Genomic DNA, 23,746 nt, shown 5'->3' on the forward strand with positions numbered 1-23,746 from the left:
TCCTTTTTGACCGTTCAAACCTCTCGCCTGTTCATTTCCTGTCCCCACTGCTCCACTTTCGAAAAGCTTTTCTCTCTCTTCTTCCTTTGAATAATCAAACTCCGAGACACTGAGTCTTTCCCTCTTTTCTTTATGGTGGGCTGGAGGGGGGGCTAGACTGATTTGGTTGTCGCCTAGCCAAATTATTATTTTTCAGAACAGGGGAGAGACAGGGGAAGACAGAGAGAGAGAGAGAGAATTGACCACTTTCGGCCAAAACATTAAAGCTAAAAAGGAAATGTGGACAGACTAGATCTGCATTAGCCTTTAATCATGACCTTAAACAGCAAATGTCCTGATTAACGCCATGGAAAAGCAGAAATTATCATGAAGCGCCTACGCATTCTCTCTTTTTCTTCTTCTTTTTCTTTTCTTTTTGCATTGCTTTTGGGTCTTCGGTGATTGAGATGTCAAAGTTTTTTGCATAAGGGAGGAGGATGCATGGGATTCGTTATCCTACTCGACCTCGAAACTGGATGTGTTGGATTAGTTCAGGTCGGGTCGGATTCCGCCAAAATAACAATTAAGACCTCTTTTCGACTTGATTTGAATGTAATATGAGATTCAGGACAAAAAAAAAAAAAACTTAGAGGAATATTTGAGGGCTCGACCACCACTTGCACACTAACCAGCCTCAACGAATAACAATGACAAAGTAACCACCATATAGCGAACCTCATCTATCTCTCTCCTAACGATAATGATAATGATAGTCGACGTGATGGCACAATACCTATATAACTCATGATTATATGTTATTAATCCAATGAAATACATTAAAAGCGCACCAAGATGTTTGCTGTGAAGCAATCAAAGGATAAGATATGAATTAAGATATTTTAGATCATATCTGTTCATATTCCATCGGTAGATATTCAAATGAACAAATATAATCTATTGTGTTTGGGGAAAATTATTGGTTTCGAATGTGAAAAATGTACCAATCCGATCTCATCACACTTAGAATAGTAGCTGCTTCACCACATCAAGTAAATCACCACCACCACCATTATTGCATCCCTTTGAGTACTAGCAAGTTCACTTCATATTTAATCATCGTCTCCATTTTCATAGGTTGGACTTATTACTAGATTCATTACTTGTCCGAGTTAGGTGGTTTCGTACCACTTAAATTTTGGGTCTTTTGGGGCGTAGCCTATTGCAAATCAAGTTTGGTTTAGTCACTTTCTTTCTTCTTCTTTTCTTCTTTTTTTCCGACTCAATCTTTCAATAGGATTTGGTTGAATCTGAACAGAATCATAATTTATGACCTCTAACATCAACACTGTTACCATCTCTACTTTACACATCATGCCACTAACAGCTTCCACTTGACCATTGGCTTCAATATATACCTACAAATCAACTCAGTATTCTAACATACCACGTAATCCATTATAATGGATTTATTATACATATGCCGCACGTGATATATATATATGTAAAGTTAACATAATGAAATATTTCTATTAGAGGATTATAGCGACAAGTACATCGGATCTAATAACAAATCCGAAGAGAATTGGCGAGTTAATACTCTCCAATTATCACATGAATTTTAACTATATTTAGGAATTTCGCTCCAAAATATACGAAATTTCATTGAATTTCTCCTGTCGTGATCTAAATTTTCGCGTCCGGTCCACTTCATGGTCAAATTGGCCGGTTATTAGCCAACTTGTGCAATTGACCTTGGACTTCTCGTGAACCAGTAAATAAAAATATCGATCGCAACGATTTGTGAAAAAATCATTATTTGGTATTGAAAACGTCAAAGCCACATGCATAGCAGCTCGCCAAACCACGAGAGACGACAACCACATGTTAAAAAATAAAACATTAATATAAAAATTTAAAAAAAAAAAGGTTAATTGATACCGTAAAGAAAAAGGTGAAGTGAAGTTTAGGTTGGCATGAAAAGGAGGACCAAAGCATTAATAAGAGACCGACCATTTTCTTGAGTCAACACCCGCATTATCTGACCACCTCAAACCCATTTTTATAAATTAATTTTTTATTTTTTCTGGGAAAAAAAGGGTCCTCGTGATTCTTGGACTCGCATTTTTAAATTATTCATGTGATTGGTCATGGAAAATGTCGTTTTATTGTTGTTGCTGTTGTTGAAATTTTCAAATAATGGGAACTTCACTAATTTAAGTGCGAGTGCCCCACATTGCTATTCAAAGTCGACATGTCAGCTGCTTTGATTTGTGAAAATGAAAGAAATTGAAATTATTTCATCAATTTTAAAGAAAATAAAATAGGGAAGCAAGACGTCTCTTGCTTCCTAATAAAACCTCGAAACGGAAGAGAGCATTAACTTGATTAGAAAATTTAATTTGAGTTTGAATTTGTTTGATTGAGTTTTGTTTATAAATAACAATATCACTTTTTTCGAGGGAAAAAAAAAGGCGCATCGGATATTTTTTTCAATGTCGACATAAACTTTTGCAAATTTTAGTGAATTTACTTTGGCAATGCTTTGAAAAGTTCTTCATCTTCCAAAGACATCTAACGCAAAGGATGACTTTAAATGATTTTGTCTTCTATGTTCGTCGTTTGATCAACAAGATTGACCCATGGATACCGCCTCGAAACTTAATTCAAACTGCAACGTGGAGAAACGAAAAATATTATTCTTCTCCGCCCTTAAAGTGTGGGAATTTTCAAATTGGGCCTTCAACGAATTGGTGCTTCCTTCACCTGACAATTGGGCTTTTGAGTTTGTCATGTAGGGGGCCATTCTCAAGCCCTCGTATAAAGCATTCTCTCTCTCTCTCTCTCTCAAATTAATTTTACATACGCAACCTCTCTAATCCATCATTAGGTAATCCATATCCATCGTAATTGATTTGGCTAGTTGCTCAATCTTTCAAACTATAATCATCCATATTAATTATCATGGAAATGGATTGGAAATCACGTGTGATGTAAAGATCCTTCCTTTTAATGATATTCGAGTTTGTAAGTCGCGATAAACTTGATGCCCAACAATAAGCACGCATGGTTGGAAGCAAGGCCAGAGTTTTGGGATTTCCGTGTCCACTTAACTATCCAGAAAAAGAAAGAAAGAAAAAAGTTAGGCCAATTCAAAAGCTTCCACCGAGAGCTTCTCTGAAACAAAAAGATCATAACTTGTACCCGAGCCACAGAAATACTTAAAATCCCGATGCTTACTTACGTGAGCAACTGTTTGCTCCAGAAGTTCAAGCTCCTTCGCATGGAAGCCGATTTGATGGGGAAAGATTCACGCGTGCAAAACCCGATTTGGCTCTGCTAACGATGGATTAGAGTGGTTGCGTATGTAAAATTAATTTGAAAGAATTTTTGAAGTCCATCGCGCAGAATGAAAGGAAAACGAGAATAAATGGGTGAATGGGCCTTGATGCTTTGTTAAAAATCAAACTCGGAAATCTCTTTACCCCAACACCAACTTGAAATTGCACGTGCAATCGTTTACTATGAAAACTAAGGCTGGTGGAGTGCAGTGGAGAGGATATTATGTATATCTTTCATTGAAAGTTGTTTTTCAGTTTTTATTAGAGGAGATGGTTTTATGGCAATTTTGGATAGGAAATATCACAAGTAGACAAGAAAATCAATAACTTTACTTTGAATAGAATTATACATACACAAACTATACCGGAATTTAATCAATGACAAATCTTGATAACACAATAATGCAATGTTGGACTTTTAATGACTATGGGTTAAAGAAACTGAAACTATAGCGTAAGAAAGTAAAGATAATTGAAAGATAACATGTTCGTTTATTTCGTGCGTTGAGGTATTAGGAGGAGGGGAGGTTCTCCAGGAGATGAACATCGGTAATTATAGAGATTGTCTCAAAATTGTCTCTTAGTGATTCTCCTACGGTTATATTCTTGTTCTCTCATCTCCAAAAATCTCGTGCCAATGCTCTCATGATGCTAGAATTTTGTCTTCAAGTAGTTGCTCCCTTAAAATCATGTTTTGGTTACTTCATGAGTTCTTGAACTCCTTTGCTTCACTCACCAATGGTTTCAAATTTGAAAATTCATAATTGCATCTTGATATCTTCTAGGTATTCAACCTTCTCTTCGTGCCTCAATCAGTAATCCATTGCTTCTTTTAAGTCTTTAAAGTCGATGCAAATCCTCAACTTTCCATTTCTTTACAGGCACTATATTGAAAAGTCATTTGATGAGCCTTGCTATTAACAATTACTCGATTCTTCTTCGACCTTGAGAATGACCTCAGAAGCAACTAGCCTTGGAGGTTATTTGTGTGGTCAAAATCCTTTCTTAGTTGGCAACTTGTGTTTTATTACATCTCTTCCTAGTCCCTAGTCCTAGCCTCTCGTGATTTTTCCAAATAAAACAATCTTTATACTTTCTTAGTAATTTCACCAACTGCACCTCAGAGTCTTTGTCCAATGAGGGATTAACATAAATTAGTCAGCGGCGTTCTTGATCGCCGATATTGAATTCAACCGATGGATCCCGAGTCTCTACCACTAGATCATCCTCTTATAGTGGCAATTCTTTAAAATCCGCTATGCAATCGACAACGTGGAGGGATTGTTCTGTTTGTTCAGCCTGGTAGGCTAAGTACCTCTTATTGGGGTCTTCTGATAATGTATGATTTTCCATAGATAACATCTATTTTTGCCTTGCCAGCTCATTCTTAGAAATCTAATCACTTTTCCATTGTTGAAGCGATAGAAAGTAGGATGTCTATAATTACCTCCGATAGGTTCACGACACATAAACTATTGATAACTCTTCTACCACAATCTCGATTAACCTAGTGCGCCTGTCCAAGTCACATACATACTGTGGTTAACCTTAATGTACTTGACCTTGTTTCGGCTCCAAAAGGCCAACATCTAATGAAGAGAAGTTAGGATACACTGATTTTCATGAATCCAATCTCTGCCCAATAGCTGATTTTATGAGTCATCAGCATTTGATAACAAAGAGATAGGTCTCAAAAGTATTGGACCTGACAGTGAGATCGGCGACAAATACTCACTTGGCTTCGCTATTCTCCCTATGAAGCTTGAGAGTTGTACATTTAAAGGAATGATCTCATCATCTCTCTTTCCAAGTTTCTTGAAATACTTGTACGGGATGAGATTCGGTGTCGATCCTCCGTCCACCAAAGCCTTGGACATTAGTCTGCCATTGATTTTGACCGATATATTGAGGGCATTGAGATCTATGGAGTTGGGAATTGTCAGATTTTCAAACTCCATTACTTCTTCATCAGTGAAGTGGAAGTCGGCCCTTTCTTCTTCATTCACAATTGAAGCTCTGTCTTCGGCCATTCTTAGTGACGCAATTTTGAATACAGGAAGTAATCTAGCCTGGACCATGTACGAACATGCTGGTGATGCCAACCTGAAATTTTTGCAGATTTGAGTTCAGATTTTTTAGGTTTTGAAGATTCCAACTCCTTTTGCTCTTCACTGGTCTGGACTGACTCTTTAGATTTCCTTTTGTAAATCAGATTTTTGGTTTTAAATTTCTTCGGTTCGTAGGATGCCATGAGAGTCGGCTAACTTGGCTGATATGAATCTACCTGACTTTTTATTGCAATTCAAACACCTTCTTCTTTCTTTACATTATTCTTTTCTAGGTTCTGAACATCTTGCTCCCTAGCCCTTGTGTTTCCCTTGCTTCGAACCATTGCCCTCTGGAGGATTATGAACCACTTTCAATGTCCGTCGGTGAGAGTGGGTGTTGACCAACTGGTATCCTCGAGAGGTAAGTCACCAAACTCTTCACCCATCCAGTAGGAATAACATCTCGAGGGCAAGGCGCTGGAGATGCAGGGGTGGCATAATAGTCAAACTTACCACTTAGATGTCCCAATATGTCAATAGTAAGATGTCCCTCCTTGTACCTATGTTTGAATGATTTTTTCTTCACGAATTGCCCCATAAGGATCAAATACCTTAGGGAGACTTGTTTAGCCGAGATAATTGAAATTGTCGACGTAAATTGGGTAATGACCATATCTCATACCCTGACCGGGGAATCCTCCTTATCGTGTTTTATCTTCGGGTCGGGTATATAAATTCTGATTAATTCCCTGCTTGCATTGAGCATGGCCTCTTACCTTTGAGTTTTGCCGACACCATCCTAGTTATCAAAGGAAATGACCGGCATCTATCTCCATTGGCGCTTTTCATTTTTAATCGTCAAGCTTAATTTTATTTCAATAGTGTTATAGCTCTATGAGTGGTGCCATTTAGAATATCTCTTATTTGCCAGTTCTTCCTTGCTTGGTATATTTTGGCTTTTAGTCAATATTATGAGGCCATTCGCTAGAAGTAGGTCGAAAATTTCGTCTGTTTTGTTCCCCTCGAATGAATAATTCTCAGTATCCTTCGCTCGGTCATAATAGTCTTTTAAAAATTTTCTTTAACTTTGGTCGGTTTCGATGCTTGATAAACATATGGCTTGTTGATAGTTATTTTAGCCACATCTATCTCAGCACATTTTTCTTGGTCTAAATCATCCTTAGACCCATGTATCTCTACAAAGGTTGCTTACTTAACTTTTTATCGTTTGCCTTCAATAGATCTTCATGCCTAATTGCCTTAGTTGTTAACTGGAATATGTCGTTATACAGTTGATCTTTTAATCTTTCTCTCAAGGTAAATTTCAGGCCGTTGAAAGCAATTTCAGCATAAGATCTCTCTGGCAACGGTATAAGGCATTTATTCCTTGATTTCTTGAACCTAACCATAAACTTGTCACTGTTCCGTTGCTTAATATCTGCCAAGTCCGCAATAGACACATTAGGGATCGATCTATGAAACTGGTTGTGGAATTGTATTTCCATTTGCGCCAAAGCCTGGATGGAATTAGTTGGTAAAGTGGTACACCAAGTAAAAGCAATATTGGATAGTCACATAAGGACAACCTCATCTTCCACCACTTAGGCGCATCACCACATTTGCAATGAATCGACTAACGTGTTCAATTATTGATTGGTCATCTTCACTTGAGAATAAATTAAAACCGTTCATCTTAAAACCTCTTAAATAAGATACCGCATCTATCCAATCTGGATATGGTTTTCTGTACATGGACTAATATTCCCTATATCATACCCTAAGTGTCGTATTGCTTGAGCCACTAACAGCCGGAAACCTTGAGGGTCCTAATCAGGGGCTACTAGACCAAGTTGCCCCTAGAAAAGGGTGTTGGTCTAACCTGATCATCAACTACCACATTAGGCTTTTGGAGAATATATATAGAATTGGCCATAACCATCGCTTTCGTTAAGGGTCTTTGACCATTTTGCCCCTAGGTCGAGACGGTGGCCTACCTTAGTTATTGATCATAGCATTAGGCCTATGGGGCATGTGCTGTGCCAAGTTGAGGTACTATCCCAACAGGCCTTACATCATCGACATGAGGCATTGGACTAGTTGGTTGCATGCTTTCCACATGTGAAAATGGCATATTTTGTTGAGCATTCTAACTCATCAAATTGCCATTATTATTATCACCTAAGTAGAGTACTCTCACTGACTAGAACCCCACTGGTGTGGATTGTACCAATATCTTCGAGCCTTTGTAAAATCCTAACCAGTGGTGGGGGTGGAGTTATGTGTCCTACAATTCTAAACTCGAGGAAAAGTAGATGAAGGAACATACTTTACAGGTGTGGGTTTTATTTGCATCTAAATTGATTGGCTTGAACCTCCAGGTGCGTACATAACCTTATGAAGGGCATTGATAATTGATGGTTTTATTTGTATGCTGATGGACCTAAGTGGGCCCATTCGCCCATGTTGGGCCTAAAAGCCCGGCCTGCTAAATAAGGGCCCATGTATGAAGATGTGTTATGTTGAGGGGTTATGACTTTTAGGGGAACGTATTACGTTGAAGAGTTACGTCTCTTGGAGGAGACGTATTTAAGAAAGAAAAGAAAAGAGAGGAACGTATCTTTCCAAGTGAACGTACGTTAGTCTTTCTCTCTCCCTCAAAAAAGAAGAAAAGAAGAAGAAGAAAACAGAAAAAAACAGTATGCTCTGTTTTTTTCTCCCCCTAATAGCAACAACACGCTCCTTGGTAGACCAGGATTAGATTCTTCCTCAAACTTCAACGTTGGTGTTTAATTTGTGGCTAACAAAATACGTTCGATTCTGTGATGTGCTTTAGGATTGGTGATACATGTGATTTTCCCAGGCTCGTCTTCCGCACTTATTTTAGGGGTTCGATTTAATGTCGAATCCGGTTTTTGGGAATCCGATATTCCCGACAATAATCATTGGTTTAACAACATTGACAAGGTATTTCATCATGTAATTAGTCATTTCATTTTGGTGCTCATTGAACATCCTACTCATGGTAGCCAATAACACAAGATTTCGCTCCAATTGTCTTCTTCGATCATTGATGAGTTATCTTGGGATGTTGACATCCTCACCTTGCTCTTGTTCTTCCATCAACAAAGCAGTCGATGACTCAAAACGTCTTATCTTGTCATTACCAAGTTGCAGTGACAGGTTGTTATCACCAGCATTGTCAGAATCTAGTTGACTCCTTGTTTTAACCTAGACACGTCCCATCGGATGTGCCAACAAGATATTTTGTGCAAATTGGATGTGAAATGTCTTTCATCGAGAGTTTTTTTTTTTTTTCAATTTTTATTAGAGGAAACAAGTTTTGTAGCAATTTCGGATAGGAAATATTATAGGCAAACAAGAAAATCGATAACTTTACTATGAATAGAACTATACATATGTATAAATTTAATTAATAATAAATCTTGGAAATACAACCACTTCGGCAAAATCGAACGTACGTAAATTATGTAGAAATTCAATTGACAATGTGACACCCAAATTAAAAACATGTTGGAATTCAATCGATGACGTGGATTTGGAAACTATAGTTAAGAAACACGTTTGAACCAACTAATGGTATTTATAATGATTGTGCCATAAACGTCTCCTAGCAGTTCTTCCATGGTTGTAAACATGTTAGTTCTTCCATGGTTGTAAACATGTTCCCTCATCTTTGAAATCTTGTGCCATGCTCTCACGATGCCATCATTTAGTTTTCAATCAGTAGCTCCCTTAAAATTGTGTTTTGGTTACTTCATGTGTTCTTGAACTCCGTTGCTTCACTCACTAATGGTTTCGAATTTGAAAACTCACAATTGCATCAACCTTCTCTCGGTGTCTCAATTGATCATCTGTTGCCCCTTTTAAGTCGACGTCCTTGTCGACTATTATTAACCGTACATTGTTGTATACCAACGACCGATTAATGGTGATAAATGTACTACAATACCGATAGCAATTCTTATGGTCATCGACAATGGCTTGTGCGTTTAATATTAACCCGCGTTCTAGTCATGTGTCTATCCATATCCACCACCTGGCCAAATTTTGGTACATAGTCTCGTAAGTCCTTTCCGCCCACTGGTTTTGGTCGTGTTCCATCTTCATTTCTGGTGGCCATGCACACCCAACATATTTGTGATAAAAACAAGTGTTTAAAAATAAAGCCCGTGACAAAAGCCGCCAATTTGTACACTCTTGATTCATCAATCTCGAAAGAACCACTTGCGCACATCAATCGCCAGAAATGCCGACGATAGTGTATTCGATTCCCCACTGGATTGATTGCAGATCCCATCAAAGTTACCTCGGATTCCATTCCCATGGTTGCAACAGAAAATTTACTTAAATTGAATAATACCTTTTGCTATGTGTATAATTTGACGTAAGTAGGTCAACTCTCATTAAATTTTCATATTCGAGTATTAATCAACATCGTAGTTTGTCTGCATGTCATATTCACATTCGGGACGTGATCACTTTTCAGAGAATACAAATTTGCTAACAATCACTTGACAAGCATTATTGCCATTTCAACCAAACATTTTTTTTTATCATATAATCGACAACAACTAACTTGAGAGCTACGTGTCATTAAGCTAGATTTACAATAGTGGAACAATGTAGAAATTGGAGAACTTCTCACTATTTGTACTCTAATGAAAGTCGGTGGACGCCATCGGCTTTTACGAAGTCCCACATACAAATCCCGTTAAAGATATGAGTCCCGGTTTTCGAATTGAGTCGCAATTCTCGCCGTATTTGCATTATCGACACCAATTACGTCTAGTGATGAGAAAATATCGAAATAATGATGGTTACGCAGATCATCTCGAGTTTTTTTTTTTTTTTTCTCGACGGCCATGCAATAGTGCTCGGTAGCTCTCCGGAAAAAGGTTGCCCGGCCCCGCGCCTAATTATCGAAGGTTATATACGGGATTTCTCGAAATAATGTATATAAATGATATAAAACTCCAAAAGAAAAGAAAAAAAAGTAAAGGTGGTGTAGGGAATCTCCAATTAAAATAAGAAGACTCGACGCTCAAATTCTTCGTGGTCGCCGAGGACGCCAAGCGGACGGAGTCAGAGCTTCGCACAAAGTCCGAAAAGTCCCCGGGTCTGGACAGTCGAGCTTCGCTGATCTCGAACAATACGGAAGGGCAATTTCGTCCATTCAATTGTTGAGCGTCTGACTCAGACATCACCAACGAATCCTCCGTCTTGCGTCAGCGATGATGAAAGACATGAGAAACTGCTTTTAATTTTTAAAACATCTCCGCAGGCGATTTCCCCATATTGGCCCCCAACCGCGCTGACATTGACAACCCCGGGTCTATCCCTCCTCTCCCTCCTCACATACTCATCATAAGTTAGAGACAGATGCTCCGAAAGCAATGCACCACACCGGCAAAGGATGAGCATGATTTCATGATCAAATTTAGAATTTGAGAATCCGAATTGTGGAAACTTATTCCGTTCTATATTTCAAGGTACCAAATATTATGAAATTTATTTCGACGGGTGAATTTCGGGTTTTAAGTAGATAGAATTTGGAATTTAGAATCGAGCTATAGAGGGTAAGTTCTAGATTTCAAAAATTGAAAAATCTGTTTCGACGGGTGGATTTCAGATTTGAGGTAGGTGGAACTTGGAATTTGAAACCTACAACTTGAAATAAATTTTTTATCTATGTCTACGTGTGTTCATGCAATATTCCATGACGTTTAATGATAAGTATGTAATTTGTAACCACTATTTTAAACTTCCATTTTATGACTGAGATATTTATTTTGTTAATATTTCATATTATTCATATGTCTAAATATAAGTTATGGTTAGTGGAAGCAAGTAATGGTATGAAGATGTGATGATTCACCATAATTATTCAATTAGTAATATAGATGGAACTTGGGTAGACCCTAGAGTTTGTGACTGAGTTGGTTTTAGGTTCAAGATATGCAAAGTAGGTTTCGGGTTTCAAAAAAATAAGGAATACATTTCAATGGGTAGGATCCGAGTTCAAAATAGAACGTGTATGGAACTTGAAATCGTTCATCCTAACATCGATATAAAAATAAGACAATCTCAATTCATTATGAATATAATCTAGTTTAGCACTATGTAAAATTTTGTCAATCAAAAACTGAATTTTAGATGCTCCTCTTGAATTTAATTTTGTGAGTAATACTTGAAACAAAATTGATGCAGAGTTTTTTTAGTGCATTTCGTCATACTGAGTAAATGAAAATGTAGAAAACGACTTCTAATTCTATAGTCAATCAAAACAGCTTTGAAAACAAAGCAGAATATTGGATCACACTTCATCACGCGGTGTACTGACTGCATTTACTTTTCTAAATCAAATATCGATAGCATCTAATAATCCCATAAATATATTATCTCATCGTGGAGAGAAATAATTAAGGTACAGTAGGGACTACGCGATTCAATTTCCTTTGGCCGAAAATACTCGATCAAGACCTGCTCCCTTACTCGGGTGCCATCTGAGTGGCCGCTATTTTGCGGAGAATGCGGCAAAAGTATCGTTTGCAACAAGGAAAAGACATTCCTTGCTATCTAGGGTCCTTGATGTCAAACTAATAAAAAAAAATTGATATATGCTGTGAAATTGTTGCTAGATCAACGGATGAAAACGTTAATTCTTAAAGAAAAATAATAATATTATATTCGTCATTTATCTGCGAGTGTATTCCATCTGATCCATGTAAACAATGTCGACGTGCTCTCGGAGCATCTCCACCGTTAGATTCACCAGATTAATGGGTATTAAAAAATAGGCTTTCTTCTTTCAATAAATTTGATGGTCGGCAATGTGTATTTTCACGAGCAATGGAGACTCGAAGCAAGTGCGTAATGAATTCGCGGGTCGAAAGTCAACTTTAGACAGCTCATTCCAAGACGGCATGCCGAGGGCGTTTCCGTCAATTCGCTGGGCGACCCCGGTCCTCCGCCCCTCTTCCGAAGCTCGGAGCCGCATCCGACGCGTCGACCCGAGAAAAGTCACATGTCGAGCCGACGGGGCGGGGCCCACGCAGCGCAAGCAAGCGTGTGTGGGAGGAGCGAAAACCAATCGCACGGCTCTCGGCCGCACACGTGTCCCCCCCGCATCCGAGCGTGCTCCAGCCGGTTGCCGGTCACCAACCCCCGAGGACCGTATAAATCCGAGCTCGCGTAACGCCGGACTGAAATTTCCGATCAGTTTCGGGGCTCGAAGTCGCAGACGCAGAGAGGAAAAGGAAGAAGAAGAAGTCCAGAGAAGGTAGCTTCATCTTCAGGCTCGAGCTCGCTTTCGCGGTAGGTAGCAAGCAATCGAGAGGAAGTCTTTCCGAGCCGGTTCGAGCTTCGCGTTTTTCGCTCGGGTGATGAGATCGTGAAGGGGAAGGGAGGGAGAAAAGAGTCATGGGAGCTGAAGCAGAGGTCGTGTGTCGACAGAGCGTGCCCGCGCTGGAAGTGCGGCACTTCGCGGCGGTCGAGGAGCTGGTCACGATCAACTCGCCGCTCTCGCATCCGGCCGTCGAGAGGGTCGAGAGGGTCCGCGTGTCGGAGGCCGTCCCCGCTCCTCAAGCGGTGAGCTTCTCTCTCTCTCTCTCTCTCTCTCTCTCTAAGGTTCTGTTTCGGTGTGGATTGGTAATTTTTGGGTTTCGATGATCTGCTGGAGGATGTCTTGGTGTCGGGTTGAGATGCTGCTTAACGGTTTTGTTAGCTAAGTTTCCTGGATTCTGGTGATGTGATGATGATTCTTTATGGAGATTTTGTTTCTTCTTTGAGACGGAGCTTTCCGTAATTGGGATGCTGCGCAATGATTATCACTGACTTCTTTTATGCCCCTCGTCCCCGCCATAGAAAAAGAAAGATGGAAAGGAAAGCGAAAGTGGAAATTGTGAGCTGCGGTTTTTGAAACCTACGATAGTTTAAGAATTATGATAATTTTCTCCGTCGTGCAGAGGTCTGATTTTACGTCTTAAATCTTCTTGCCAGAACTGAATTGGGGTAATTATTGAGGCTTGAACAGGGATTTCTGTTCATCCTCCGTCCTCCTCTAGGTTTGGTAAGTAGCAAATGTTACCGTACGGCTAGTTGTTTTGAGGATCATGGAGAGAATTGAAAGCTTTCTGATGTAAACCCAGATGATTATGTCGTGAAATTTGCTATCTCTTGGCATGCATACATGTGCTAATTATGTGCTAGAGTAGTGCTGGAAATACACAAGGCTGATTACTGAAGGGATGTGGCATTGGATGCTTAAACGTGACCTTACTTTGTTTTGATATCGGTAAACAAGTTCTTTTGGTGTACACTTAATGATTATTATGTTGCCTTGGAGCTTTTGGGAATGATGATTGACATGTACTGGAATGATGATTCACATGACTATTGGTGTCGGTAAATCTGTTGTTTCTCATACTTGCTCAAATTTAGTCGTTCTGATTGACATGCCTTGGATGCTACTTTTTATGTTCTCGGGGACAACAAACGTACTTTTTCCAGTACATGAGGAGAACTAAGATGAGAATTGATTTTTGCTGCTGCTTCTTGTTCATTAAATCGCAAATCTCAATTATTTAGGAAAAAAAAGAGGATGGAAGATGACCCTTAAATCTGAAAGGATTATGTTGCAATTTGCAAGCAAGGAAAAACTAAGAGAACGCTTTGCAAGACAATCCATTTAGTCAATCGGTTGTCAGTTTGTCCAGGGCTCAAGTCTTTGTAATGTTGTGACTTACAGATTTTGAGTTTGTTAAAGGAAATTCATCTCAACTTCATTTCATTTCAGGAAATCACATTGGCAGATAATACTCCCGATCCGTTTCCAGAGTCAATTGTTCCGCAGTTTGTGCCTAGTATTCGTTCTGGTAGCTTTGCAGATATTGGGCCCCGGAGATTTATGGAAGATGAGCACATTTGCATGGATGACTTGTCCACGCAATTGGGATCACCTTACCGGTTTCCTAAACCAAGTGCTTTTTACGGGGTAGTTAATCCATTGAACTCTTAATCTTCAAGTTGCATCTCAGATTTGTTTTCATTGATTATGACGTTGACTGAAAGTGATGACATTGCACAGTTGTTTGATGGTCATGGAGGAGCTGAAGCATCAGCCTTCATCAGAAAAAATTTCATCAGACTCTTCTTTGACGATGCCAAATTTCCTCAGTCATCTGAAGTTAACGACTCATTCTTAAGTGAGGTCGAGAAATCTCTCCGAAAAGCATTTCTTCTCGCGGACCGTGCTTTGGCGGACGATGCTAGCATCAGTAGTTCTTCTGGCACTACAGCTCTCACTGCTTTGGTACTTGGAAGGTAAATTTGGATTCATCACAGTTCTGTTATCCAGCAGGCCCCCTTGGAAGTATTCTTTGACAAACATGTTGGACAAAATGAAAATCCAATAGTTGAAACTCTTTCAGTGCAGTTACCCCCCTTCTAATCAATTTCTAATGTGGTTTCTTGCACGAAAACTCATGACATTATTCTGTAGTTTGGCTATACATAGTTATTTTTTGGTGTCATCTGCGATTAGGCAAAATTATGCATTTGTTCATTGCTTTGATGCACCTTACTTTTCTCATTTTACGGTTTCCACTTTCTTTTAAAAACTCCTCAGGCTTCTCATGGTGGCCAATGCTGGTGACTGCCGTGCAGTTCTCTGCCGGAGAGGCGAAGCCATTGACATGTCCCAAGACCATAAACCAATACACCCTTCAGAACAGAGGCGAGTCGAAGAACTGGGTGCTTTTGTCGAAGATGGGTACCTGAATGGTGTCTTATCGGTCACTCGGGCTCTGGGCGACTGGGACGTGAAGTTCTCTCAGGGCTCTCCCTCGCCTCTGATTTCCGAGCCAGAGTTCCGGCAAGCTCTCCTAACGGAGGACGACGAATTCCTCATAATAAGTTGTGATGGGATCTGGGATGTGATGTCCAGTCAGCATGCTGTCAATGTCGTGCGCCGTGGCCTCCGCCGGCACGACGACCCAGAACAGTCTGCGAGGGATCTCGTCAAGGAGGCGCTGCGCCTCAACACGTCCGACAACCTCACGGTGATCGTCGTGTGCTTCACGCCGCTCGATCATTGGGAGCAGCCATCACCTAGGCCGCGGAGGTTGAGGTGCTGCAGCTTCTCAGCCGAGGCAATATGCAGTTTGAGGAACCTGTTGGATGGCAGCGGCAGCCATTGATGGTGCATAACGATTCTTCTATGAAAGTTCCATTCGCCCTGGGGGGAGCCTGGAATTGCAACTGTTGCTTCGGCTTGCTTCGAGTGGGGTTGGCCCCGAAGACGAGTTCATTCAAACCGTTGCTTCGTGTACATAATCTGTAACGAGCGAGACGCTTTGATGGTGTGGTACAGCTGAGTTTTGGGTCATCCTGTCCGCGGATGGACCTTTTCGATGTTCTCATTGCTTACGTGGGTTGTGGTGTATATATCGCAGTACCTAATAAAATCATTTATTCGTCCTCGATTCTTTTGAAAAGCTTTGGCGCTCCGGAAACGATGAACGCTAGATCCGATCATCATAAATTCGGGATCAAATTCCACATGGCCATCGATGCTCTTTCATTCCATTGAAAATATCCAAAAAATTACAGATTAAGCTTGGTCATGATTTCCATTCGGGAGGAGGAAAAGGGTGATTGGTGGATGACACTCAAAAGCCTAAAAAATGCGTGCACATGATGTTATAGTTCCGCCGCTGCAAAAAGGAAAATGTCACTTGCCCTCGAGCAACAGACCCATACAAAACCTATAGCTATAGGCGAGGTATGATGCTGCTCGGCTGTCGGTAAAAACCTTCCCTCCAGCTTTGGATCCTCCGCCAAAAGCCTCCACCACTAACATGCTTTGGCTCTTCTTCCAATTATACATCCATGTGGAACCCCGACCCACAAAAAGAGGCCGGAAATTTTTTTTGTTGAACAGTTGCTTCCGCGATGTCTCTCATTATATAATGCCGTCGCATGCCAAGGTTGAATATGGATATCATTCGGTCATTATGATGTAGGATAAAAATGTGTTTACATCATGCACGGACATGTATCCGTCCGTTGAATTTGTTAGTAAATGCACGTACTGACCTGTTTCTACTTGTGGGTTTCCGGGCCATGGAATGCAATGCCTCCTCTTTTGACTTTATTGTGAGATTAAAGGCACCATGGCAGAAGATCGTCCCCCGATTAAAAGTAATTGCCTTGGCGTACTCTTTAGGATCGGACGCAAACTTTCTATAGCCTGTGCAAGTGGATTCACATGTTGGTCGCGACTCCATCTCACGGAGCATTTGTCTTTTACATAGCACAAGTGGGCTTTCCATGTTCGTTGCATGAAGCGATGTTCCCCCCCCCAAGTGCGAGCTCACCCGAGAAGCACCTCAAAACTCGAAAGGACATAAACCCTAATAATAAACTCCGAGACAGATCAACGTGAGCGCCTGGGGCTTTCAATCCCACCCAAAGTCAGTCGATATAAAAATGGGGGGTTGACTTGAATGAGCGGCTGATCCGGAATCTAGACGTGAAGTTGCAATAAAGACCGAATTATACGAACTACGGTCCGGATTATAATAAGCCCTACTATGTCGAAACCGCATATGTCACACCCTCATTCCTCGAGCTCCGGCCCAAGCAATCGCCCCTCCCGCGTCCCCTATAAATTTCAACCCCCCCAAAATGCCAAACCCAGAACGGTAGCAGTTCCCAAAGTAGAAGCACTTTCGCAGCTTCCTCGTCGTCGTCGTCGTCGTCATAGTCAAATCGCATTAGTATCATGTCCAAGCCAAGGTAAAGGGCTCGAGAAATTTGTTTCCACGTATTGGCTTGGCATTTATGAAATTGCTTCTTGGTCTCTTGCTCACTGATTGATTCTATGACATGATCAAATTAGCTTTTGCACGAGAATTTTTAGCGTTGTTGGTTCGATTTCGGCATACCCTTTTGTTCATATGTCATTTATCGTCATGATTTACCTTGAATCATGACTGATCTCGAAAGAGAAAGGGAGAAGATTTTACAGAGCCTCCCTCCACTCCCCCTCCCCCCAAAAAAACGAAAAAAAAACAAATGAAAAAAGATCATTATCTAGAGGCTCAGAGATGCCATTAAATCCACAATCTTTTTTTTTTAATTATTTTTTTCCTTTACTAATTATCCCTATTTTAAATTCTTATTTCCCCTTTCAAAAACTTTTATTATGGCTTTGTTTTTCCCTGCTTCTTCTTCTTCTTTTTTTTTTTTTTTTTTTTTTTAAAAATTACCACTAGCTTAATTGGTTTCATATTTTTGAAAGAGAAAATGTCAAAAATAGTAAGTTTCTCTAATTACTCAGGTTGGAGGGAAAGGTTGCACTGGTGACCGGCGCAGCCAGTGGAATCGGCGAGGAAGCTGCGCGGCTATTTGCAGAGCACGGCGCGTTCGTCGTACTCGCCGACATCCAAGACGAGCTCGGCCAAAAAGTCGCCGACTCCATCGGCAACCACCGTGCCTCCTACCACCACTGCGACGTCCGCGACGAGTCCCAGGTCGAGTCCGCCGTTAACTTCACCGTCCGGGAGCACAAGAAGCTCGACGTCCTCTTCAGCAACGCCGGCGTCATCGGCCCCCTGGACGGGATCCTCGACCTCGACCTCGCCGCCTTCGACGCCACCGTCGCCACCAACGTGCGCGGGGTCGCCGCCACGATCAAGCACGCCGCCCGGGCCATGGTGGCCGCGGGGACCCGGGGGTCGATCATCTGCACCGCCAGCGTCGCGGCGGCGATCGGCGGGGCGGGGCCGCACGCGTACACGGTGTCGAAGCACGCGCTGGTGGGGCTGGTGAGGACGGCGTGCAGCGAGCTCGGGGCGCACGGGATCCGGGTGAACTGCGTGGCGCCGTACGGGGTGGCGACGCCGCTGTCGTGCGTGGCGTACGGGCTGACGCCGGAGGAGGTGGAGGTGAACAGCGCGGGGGCGGCGAACCTGAAGGGGGTGGTGCTGAGGGCGAGGCACGTGGCGGAGGCGGCGCTGTTCCTGGCGTCGGACGAGTCGGAGTACATAAGCGGGCACAACCTGGCGGTGGACGGGGGTTTCACGGCGGTGAGTCACAGCTACGCGGCCATGTGAGAGAGCGGGGGCGGTGAGCTGGCATTCTGGGCAAGATGCGGGTCTTTCGGGATTCTCTTTTTTGTTTTGGGAAAGTATGTGCAGGTCAAGGTCAAACCCTGTGACCAGGCTTAAGATGTGCATTTTTCTGTGTTAAAGGGAGGGAGCTTTGTGTTTTTTCAGCTCGACCTGTTCAAATGCCTCACTAATGAGTGCGCCTCTCGTCTTTACCCTGGACATTACTTCTTTATATATATATATATGAAAAATTTACTACTCCTATTTTATCACCTAATAAAACATGAAATAATACTTTGTAGATGATAGAGAAAATAAATTAGTAGTCAACTGCTCGTTGAAGCAAATTGGTCATAGAGTAATTTGCTTCCCAAAAGTTATATTTCACTTTAAATCAAAGTGACAGCGTAATGGTTCATAAACTCTTTTTAAGAAGATTAGTGATGGTTTTAGAGTTAATCTCAATGATGACTTATGACTTTATGAAATATAAGTTCTTTTGCGAAGTTGAGTCTCAACCACAAAACCTAAAGTTTTGCTTGTGTCGATGAACATATTCTTACGAATGTAGCAAAACCACCATTCTAGTCATCCCGTTTGTTTTTAAATAAACCGTATTTACCAGTAAGGACTCATTAGCAATCAATTTGATCCACCCGGAAGATAGAGGATTGCATCTGACCAAAATCGGAAAAAGTACATGATTCACCTAATATCAAGTTATTCACAAACAAAAATTTAATGATTTCCTTTGTTTATGACCGAACTACTAGTATCGAATTCAAAGGGAAAACAAAATTATCCTAGAAACGTGATGTGTTTCCCCATTTCAAAAAAAAACTACACACCTACTACAAAACTATACTTTGATTATGATGAAAATTGGATCCCCCCTTACCAGCGAAATTTGAATTCAATCATTGCGACGGATTCATTGAGAATAATTCTTGGAAATATTATTTTAGGACAAAATGAAGCCATATCCTACAAATAATTAGACAATCTCTTAGAACATGCAAAGTTTTTTCTACATGAGACTCACGTCTCAAGTAATGTGGATTCCTCCCAAGTTGCGAGTAATCTTTCATTCTTTAGTCAAGAGTTGCTTATGAGCAGCTAGCCAGTGGAAAGTTTCTATACATTAAGGTCTCTTTTACTTCTAAATAACCATATGAAAGTTCTAATACTTCTTTTAACTACGTTAGGATTACAACACACACAAAAACAAAAGGGAAAGACCAAAGCATTTCGGTTCAGATGAAATTACCTTGGAAATTTATATGTCAATGATATTCACATCTAACCACTGGGGTTGCCTAGTTGCCGCCCAAGGGGAAGTGGGTTGATTCCCCCACATTTTTAGTGGGGCTAGGGGTGGGGATATTTAGTTTTAGGTGTAGGGCTTAACTCTTATGATCTGCAAAAAGACAAGATAAAAGTCTGAGAATGAATTGAGAGTTAAAGTAAGATAGAAAAAAACGATATTCACATCCTGTAACCTGTTAATTAAAATGTTTGTTAGAATAAATTTCATATGATTAGAGAAAGAAGAAACTAAGATGATGTTTTGATATTCTTATCCATTTTTTCTCTTTTTCTTTTTTTTTTTTGCCCTTTTTCACTTTGCTTCACGAGAGACAGAGACTTGTCAATATGAGTCATAAATCTATTTCTTAAATTATTCGATGAGTTGAGTTATTATACGAGTTAACTATATTTAGCAAATGTGTTATAAATGGGTTTAGGATAGCAAAACTAAAAAGATGTGGATGTTAAATGAGTTCTAAGTTTACCCAAACTCAACTCACCTTTGTAACTTTGTCTTAATAATTGACTTCTCAAACTATTCCAAGTTCTGAAAAGTCTTCGTAGGTCTGCAAGATGGACCCGACTTCACCCTTGTTAAAATTATAAAGATAGCCTCTCTTCTTTTTTTTTTTCTCAATTTTTTTTTTTTATGTTAATCTCGTATGTTTCGTCTTATAGTTACTGGATTTTATATTTCATTAGTTGCATTTGGCATTGTTATTTTCACATAATATTCTAATCTCTGGTTGTTGTCATTATAATTTGTGGTCACCATAAATCGTTTTTTTTTTTCAATATCTTACATTTAAAATTTCACTTTGTTTACATTATATGTTATGTAGTTTTATAAATTCACTACCCAAGTACTAATTTTCTCTTATTCTTCATTGTAAATCAATACAAAAATCAAAAATTCGTTATGATGTTCCAATTATTTTAGCATCTTTTTATATTCAAATAACATATATCCATGAAGAGCTTAAATTGAGTTAACTAGATGGATATGGATCTTCATAAGTTGGATTAAAGTATGGAAGCATTTTGATAGATGGGTATTGAATTGGGTTTGAGTCACTAATTTATATTGCATATAAATGGGTTACTTTGAGTTGGGCCATTTGCGACCCAACCCCAACTTGACATGATGCACCTATTTGACGGCCCTAAAGAGAGGTTATTATGTCGGAGATATACGTAGAGCTGGAGAGGTGGCGCGCCTGAGTGGGGTTGTAGATGGTGGTGCCCGCCTTGGTTTGTCGACCAGAGATGAATTAGGATAAGTGATTCCAGGTTTCATACGGGTTCCACTTAGAATTTGAAACCTACTTGTAGGAACAAGTTTATTATTTTTAGAATTTGGAACTTACCCTAAATACCCTAGATATTAGAACCTATTTTGTCAAAGGTTCTATGGTCTGCCCAAATTCCACTTATTTTATTAATTGAACGATTGCACTAAATAAAAACCTTTAATGACCACCACTTACTCTTACAATTCATTAACCAAAAGATACACGGAAATATGAACATCGATAAAGTAAATGTTTTAGTCATAAAATAGAAGCTCAAACTAGTACTTCCAGATTGTATGCTAATTATCGAACGGTATGAAATATTTGCAAGATCACACAAAGACATAAACCAAGAAAAACATTAAAATTGTTTTGGTGTCTAGATTATAGGTTCTAGGTTTCAGGTTCCTCCAATTAAAAACTTGAAATCGACATTTCGAAATAGGTTCCTTATATTTTGGAATTTGGAATCTATATGTTACCACTGGTTTGATTATCAGATTCTAGGTTCTACCCTAGAACCATGCTCATCTCTAAGATGAATATCAACTAATAAGGGGGAAGTTGTTTGGGCAAAGAGAGAGATAGATAATTAGGATAGTAGGATTGAGTTTTTTGGATTAGGTAAATTTCAATCATTGACTCTATTGTGATGGTTCCACTGGATAAGAGCTCCAGTGATCATTCCTCAAAGGTGAGGGGTTCAAAACCCAATGGAGGCATTTTGTGTCTTAAGTGTGGCGCCGGAATGGTGAGTCCTCTGCTAGCGTCATCTCAGGGTTTGCTTGCCGGCTATTAGCTGTACGGGGTTCCCTAGGTCATAAAAAAAAAAAAATCATTGACTCTATTGTTCGATAATGTTTCAACCTTAAAAGAGTAAAATTGAGATGCAAGTTTGTTCAATAAATCGAAATGACGAGGAAAGAAGTAGATCCCTAGGTCATAAAAAAAAATAAAAAATCATTGACTCTATTGTTCGATAATGTTTCAACCTCAAAAGAGTAAAATTGAGATGTAAGTTTGTTCAATAAATCGAAATGACGAGAAAAGAAGTAGAAAAAAAAAGATTTACAAAGACAAGCTAAGACAGTTCTGATTGGAGAGCTTCTTACCTTAATGTTTACGCAAGTCTCGATTAGAAAATAGGAATACAAGTTGAGATTGGATAAGAACTCTAAAACATTGCAACAATCCTAAGTCGTATTCTGTGATTAATGAAATTATTTGATCTAAGGAGTGGACATGTGGGCATGGCAAACGTGACACTAATATCAGTCATGAGCCAGATCAAGACATGTTGATTCAAACCTTTTGTAATCAAGAAAAAAGTCAACTACTACACATTATTTGCAGAGTCAACTCCGAGATTACTCTTTGATAGAAAAGTGTGAAGAAATCGATTGTAATTGAGCGATAAATGAAAATGTCAAAAATTTCGACGGCCTCATGTTCTGACAAATCATGACAAAAATTTACAAACTTTGCGTTGCTGAAATTAAGTCTATTCATCAAGAACTCGGCTGGCGGAGCTGGGATTTGTGACAAATCGGAAAACAAATTCACTAAAAAAAAAGGGAAAAAAAAAGAAGATATCATATTTGGAAAAGCTGGGACTCGTGGACAAAAAGATGAGAGACGAGTCGTCAAGCACTTGCTCTCTCGTTTGCTTACACGGCTGTGTTCATAGTTATGAACGTTTGGTGAGGCTCGTATTGATATAAAATATTACTTGGACGGAAATTATTTACACGTAAAATGTCAATTTTCTTTTAGGGCCAAATAAAAATCATAAAATGTCAATTATCCTTACTCGTTCAATGGGTTAAATAGGACGGGTTTGCAATCTCCGAGACAATGACATTTGTTATAATAATCGGTGCACTGAAAGTGTTATTATTCCTTATTAAAGCGAGTACAGTTAATAAAGTATTGTTATGATTGTCGTTGACACAACTCCATTTTTAATCAGATAATAGATGTAAGTTTATTTTTCCTGTTCTTGGAGGTATCAAGATGCCATTCTGTCAGAATATCTTATTTGTCCCTCCAAGAAAATGGATATCTCAGAAAAGATTTTCAGTGCAATTTTTTTTTCTCTCCACTTGGACTAATTTGCTCACCCGGCTTCTTGTATATTTACTCCAATAAGACTATTGTTCCGTACCATTATCGAAGAAGATTCGGGGAAAATATGCATTTCTTCAGGAATGAAAGAAAATAGATCTAATTTCAATTGGTATTTTTGCTTAAATTCTTTGATTTCTCGATACTCAATCGATCAATTTGTTCGGTCTTCATATATTTCGCCTATCCATTAGTAATCATGAAATTATCCGTTTCTTTGATATTCTGCTAAAATCGATAAATGGTATGCCAAAAAAATACTTATAATTTCCAATAAAGGGGTTTTTGAGAGTCAAGAAGAAGATGGAAAGGGTTTTCAAAAGAACACAGCAGCGAAACATGTGTGCGGATGTAATCGACCCGACAGGCCTCGGGCCTTTCCCGTCCCCGCGAATTTACCGAAACTGCCATACCACATGCCAATTTTCCCCTGTGTTCCCAGGAATCTGTCACCACCAGCCGAATTCTCCGTCATCAATGTCCTTCTTCTTCTTCTTCTTCTTCTTCTTCTTCTTCAACCACGA

General features: G+C 39.9%; 2 protein-coding genes across 2 annotated transcripts; both read left to right on the top strand.

Moving 5' to 3' along the window:
• The first annotated feature begins 12,574 nt into the window (after nucleotides 1-12,574).
• Nucleotides 12,575-15,867, top strand: LOC104426847 (probable protein phosphatase 2C 49). Its single transcript, XM_010040015.2, has 4 exons — nucleotides 12,575-12,973; nucleotides 14,181-14,378; nucleotides 14,472-14,707; nucleotides 15,012-15,867. Exons 1-4 carry the CDS (start codon nucleotides 12,806-12,808, stop codon nucleotides 15,580-15,582), a joined length of 1,173 nt encoding a protein of 390 aa, XP_010038317.1. The 5' UTR covers nucleotides 12,575-12,805; the 3' UTR covers nucleotides 15,583-15,867.
• Nucleotides 15,868-17,051: 1,184 nt separating this feature from the next.
• LOC104426848 (short-chain dehydrogenase reductase 3b) lies at nucleotides 17,052-18,709 on the top strand. The gene is made up of 2 exons (XM_010040016.3): nucleotides 17,052-17,182; nucleotides 17,727-18,709. The coding sequence occupies exons 1-2, from the start codon at nucleotides 17,169-17,171 to the stop codon at nucleotides 18,499-18,501; spliced, it is 789 nt and encodes a 262-aa protein (XP_010038318.2). The 5' UTR covers nucleotides 17,052-17,168; the 3' UTR covers nucleotides 18,502-18,709.
• The last annotated feature ends 5,037 nt before the right edge of the window (nucleotides 18,710-23,746 follow it).

The sequence above is a fragment of the Eucalyptus grandis genome, chromosome 11 (genome assembly GCF_016545825.1).
Source record: "Eucalyptus grandis isolate ANBG69807.140 chromosome 11, ASM1654582v1, whole genome shotgun sequence".
NCBI lineage: Eukaryota > Viridiplantae > Streptophyta > Magnoliopsida > Myrtales > Myrtaceae > Eucalyptus > Eucalyptus grandis.

Excerpts from the sequence above, each read along its gene's own strand:
- LOC104426847 (XM_010040015.2), top strand. The coding sequence starts at position 12,806 with ATGGGAGCTGAAGCAGAGGTCGTGTGTCGACAGAGCGTGCCCGCGCTG. Across the intron at positions 12,974-14,180 it reads CCGTCCCCGCTCCTCAAGCG|GAAATCACATTGGCAGATAA; the intron begins GTGAGCTTCTCT and ends ATTTCATTTCAG. Across the intron at positions 14,708-15,011 it reads ACTGCTTTGGTACTTGGAAG|GCTTCTCATGGTGGCCAATG; the intron begins GTAAATTTGGAT and ends AAAACTCCTCAG.